At 43.5% G+C, this 3,160-nt stretch overlaps 1 protein-coding gene across 1 annotated transcript in view; it reads right to left on the bottom strand.

The window, feature by feature from the left end:
- Nucleotides 1–3,156, bottom strand: part of THUMPD2 (THUMP domain containing 2) — a gene marked incomplete at its 5' end in the record, with an annotated part of 10,283 nt that extends 7,127 nt beyond the window's left edge. Inside the window, 3 exons of the mRNA XM_009699146.1 lie at nucleotides 725–755; nucleotides 1,197–1,612; nucleotides 3,108–3,156. Coding sequence (XP_009697448.1) covers nucleotides 725–755; nucleotides 1,197–1,612; nucleotides 3,108–3,156 — 496 coding nt within the window. The remainder of the gene's footprint in view (nucleotides 1–724; nucleotides 756–1,196; nucleotides 1,613–3,107) is intronic.
- Between the last annotated feature and the right edge of the window lie 4 nt (nucleotides 3,157–3,160).

Below are 3,160 nucleotides of genomic sequence, written 5' to 3'. Positions count from 1 at the left end.
CGTGTCTCCTGCAAGGGGGAAGAACAGTCACAGGCAGGAAAAAGAACAGAATTAAGCACACTATGGCTCACATCCTTGACTGCACAATCCTCGTAAACACTTGGGAAAAGAAAGCGTCTCTCTATCCCTAGGAGAACAACCTGGACAAAGACCAGAAGAGGTACAACAGGGCACAGCCAAGCAAGGGCCAGAGCAAACACACCGCAGGACAAAATTACTCTCACTCAACTGCAGTGCGGGAGGCTGAACTTCAAGTCTTGGTCAAGGTACAACAACAGTTGCCATCATTTTAGAATCATATATCATGCACAAAATCTCTCCGATAGCTCTAAGCTAGATTACCTAAGAGAAAACCTGTGAATGCACAACTGCAACTCACAGTTTTAATGCTTTTATGGCATCTAGAAAGCTCCGACTACCTTCAGAGTAGGAGAGTTCAAATGCACAGCACAAATTTAAGCAAACATTCTTGTTGGCAGGCTTATGTATCCCATCTTCCCAAGGTACTAGCTTTAGTAGAAACAAAAAAAGAAATCTAGTTAAACTACTGTTACCTTCAAGTAAGAAAAATCCTCATAAATTGCAGCTACACAGGGTTTGAGTTTTTAGTTTTTTCTTTTCCTTACAATAGAAAGATAGAATAGATGAGAACAGTGCTGGATGGAAAGGGCCCCTGGAAGTCTCTCTACCACCACTCTCTCCCAAGGACCGAGATCCACTTCACCCAGGACACAGCCCAGGGCTGCACCATCCTCCTGGGGAACTACTTCTCCCCAATACTCAACCAGATCCCATGGAAGCTGCAAGTTCGGGCTTCTGCCCCTTCTCCTACACTGTCTGTCACAACTGAGAGTGGTCTGGCTCCATCATCCTTGCAATGGCCCTTTAAGGAGCTGTAAACTACTAGAGGGTTGCTCCTCAGGTTCCACCTCAACCTCTTACCTTTACTTATCCTCAATAAAAGGCATTGAGTTGAAAAACAGTCAGGCTAAGGGTACCCAGAAATTAACAAGAGCCCTTGTATTTCCACTTGTTTAAGGTAAATGCAGGTTAAGGGCTTTTTTGAGAAAATACAAAAAAAGCTTAGATCAGTTTGTTATTCTAAAACATACAACACACAATTGAAATGACAAATAAACTACACATCTCCATTCACCTTTGTGAAATTCTTTGAAAACACAGATTCTTTAGCATACCTGCGAAGGAAGTATTTTGGCAACCGCTCCACTACACCGACAAGAAACTCTGAAACTGAAGCTAAGCTGCTCACTCGCAATAGGTTTCTCTCCACTGCTTTTGGAAGGGTCTTCTAAGGAACCCTTGCTTTCAGGCCAGCAGTCCTGATGGCTCTTTCTCTCTGGTACCACACACCTCTCATCAGCTCCCGCCGGATACCCCTCATATACAGTCTCTCTCACTTGTTCCGTTTTCTGCTTTTTAGTTGCAGTATTTGCCCCTTCTTCTGATTTTCTCTTGAGAGGCAATTGGTTTTCTTGAGAGACATCATCATTTTTCCCCTCACATCCATGAAGGTTTCTCCATATAGAGATGACATCCAGCCAGTACTTTGGTTCCTCAATGACAATGCTTTTAATCTCATGCAGCATTTTCCCTGGAAGAAAAAGCAGTTTCAGGGTAAGCAGTTCAGTCTCAGCATTTGATTTTCCTACAGACTCAGAGCAGCTGTTAACAGAGACTGCGTTCATATTTTGCTAATGTGCGACTCCAGGACCCAGAGCAGCATCAGCCATCCCAGGCACAGCTGAGCTCTCAACACCCACACACCCCACCAGCACAGACGCAGGCAGTCCTCGGATTACAGGCTCTGCAGAACAGACGTTAAATCGTGCAAGGGTTGAATTCAGCAAAACTCAGCAGCTCTAGAAAACCAAACCACCTCCGAGAGTCATTCCCAGGGACACAGGACCAGCCTACCATGCCACCCTCCCCAGAAAGCACTGGGGCCAGAATCAGAGATACAAGATACTTTCCAGGACTGAAAAACAGACACGAACATGATTCAGCTCAAGTAAAAAGCCACAACTTTATTCTTTTATAAAGGAAATCTCTCCTGGCTCTTCATCAACCTGCCGTCAACCCTGCAAAGTCTCCAACACACACCTAAACTTAGACCCATGAGTAGTCCTCTTGAGCTAGCTACATGAGAGACACGAGGAATATAGAAGCCCATTCACTTAAAAACCTTGAAGCTGGTCAGGGAGGTGGAGGAGGGGGGGAAAGGTACTTCTATTTTTCATTTCAAAGTTGAGAATTATGGTCAAAGTTGAGAATTATGGTCAAAGTTGAGAATTATGGTCAAAGTTGAGAATTATGGTCAAAGTTGAGAATTATGGTCAAAGTTGAGAATTATGGTCAAAGTTGAGAATTATGGTCAAAGTTGAGAATTCATTTCAAAGTTGAGAATTATGGTCAAAGTTGAGAATTATGGTCAAAGTTGAGAATTATGGTCAAAGTTGAGAATTATGGTCAAAGTTGAGAATTATGGTCAAAGTTGATCCTCAAAGCTGAAGGTCATCTGTGGTCTCCCAAATAAAATCCCAGCAGCACACAGATATCAATCTATCAAACTTGAAATTCTTATTCCAACACTGACCGAGAATGTGACCTGAGTAGCTGAGATTTACCAGAAATCTGTGTACTGAACAGTTCAGTGACACAAGACTCATGCCTGGATCCACTTCGGCTAACAGAAAATGACTCACGGTAAAAATGCACACGGGGGGTCCAGAACTGGACTTCACTTCCAGGGTGCGGTGTTTGTTGTTTTCTTTTTTGGGGAGAGGGGGTGTCTTACACCTACACATATACGTACAACGCCAACAGAACACAAGCTAGTAAGAGATCTATTCAAAACGATTTCAAAGCCACTTTCAGCACTAAAAAAGCATTGAAAACATATCTAGGTGAAAGATACCTCAGAATCGATTATTGTCAATTAGAACCAGAACCATTAGCAAAAAAAAAAAATAAAGTAAATCAAATCTTAACTTTTTCAATAGGACTCGAAGCGGGGCTTTGCATTTCTGCGCAGACCCCCCGGGAGCAAACCGGAGGGGATGAGCCGAGGGAAGGAGTCGGTGCCATACCTTTATTCCTAGAAACTGCGAGGGGGGGCTCTCTCTTCAGCAGCACAAAGAGC

The sequence above is a fragment of the Cariama cristata genome, unplaced genomic scaffold, assembly GCF_000690535.1.
Source record: "Cariama cristata isolate BGI_N322 unplaced genomic scaffold, ASM69053v1 scaffold20004, whole genome shotgun sequence".
NCBI classification, from domain to species: Eukaryota; Metazoa; Chordata; class Aves; order Cariamiformes; family Cariamidae; genus Cariama; species Cariama cristata.
Note: the sequence above shows the minus strand (reverse complement) of the source record. Positions and strands in the feature narration are given on the sequence as shown.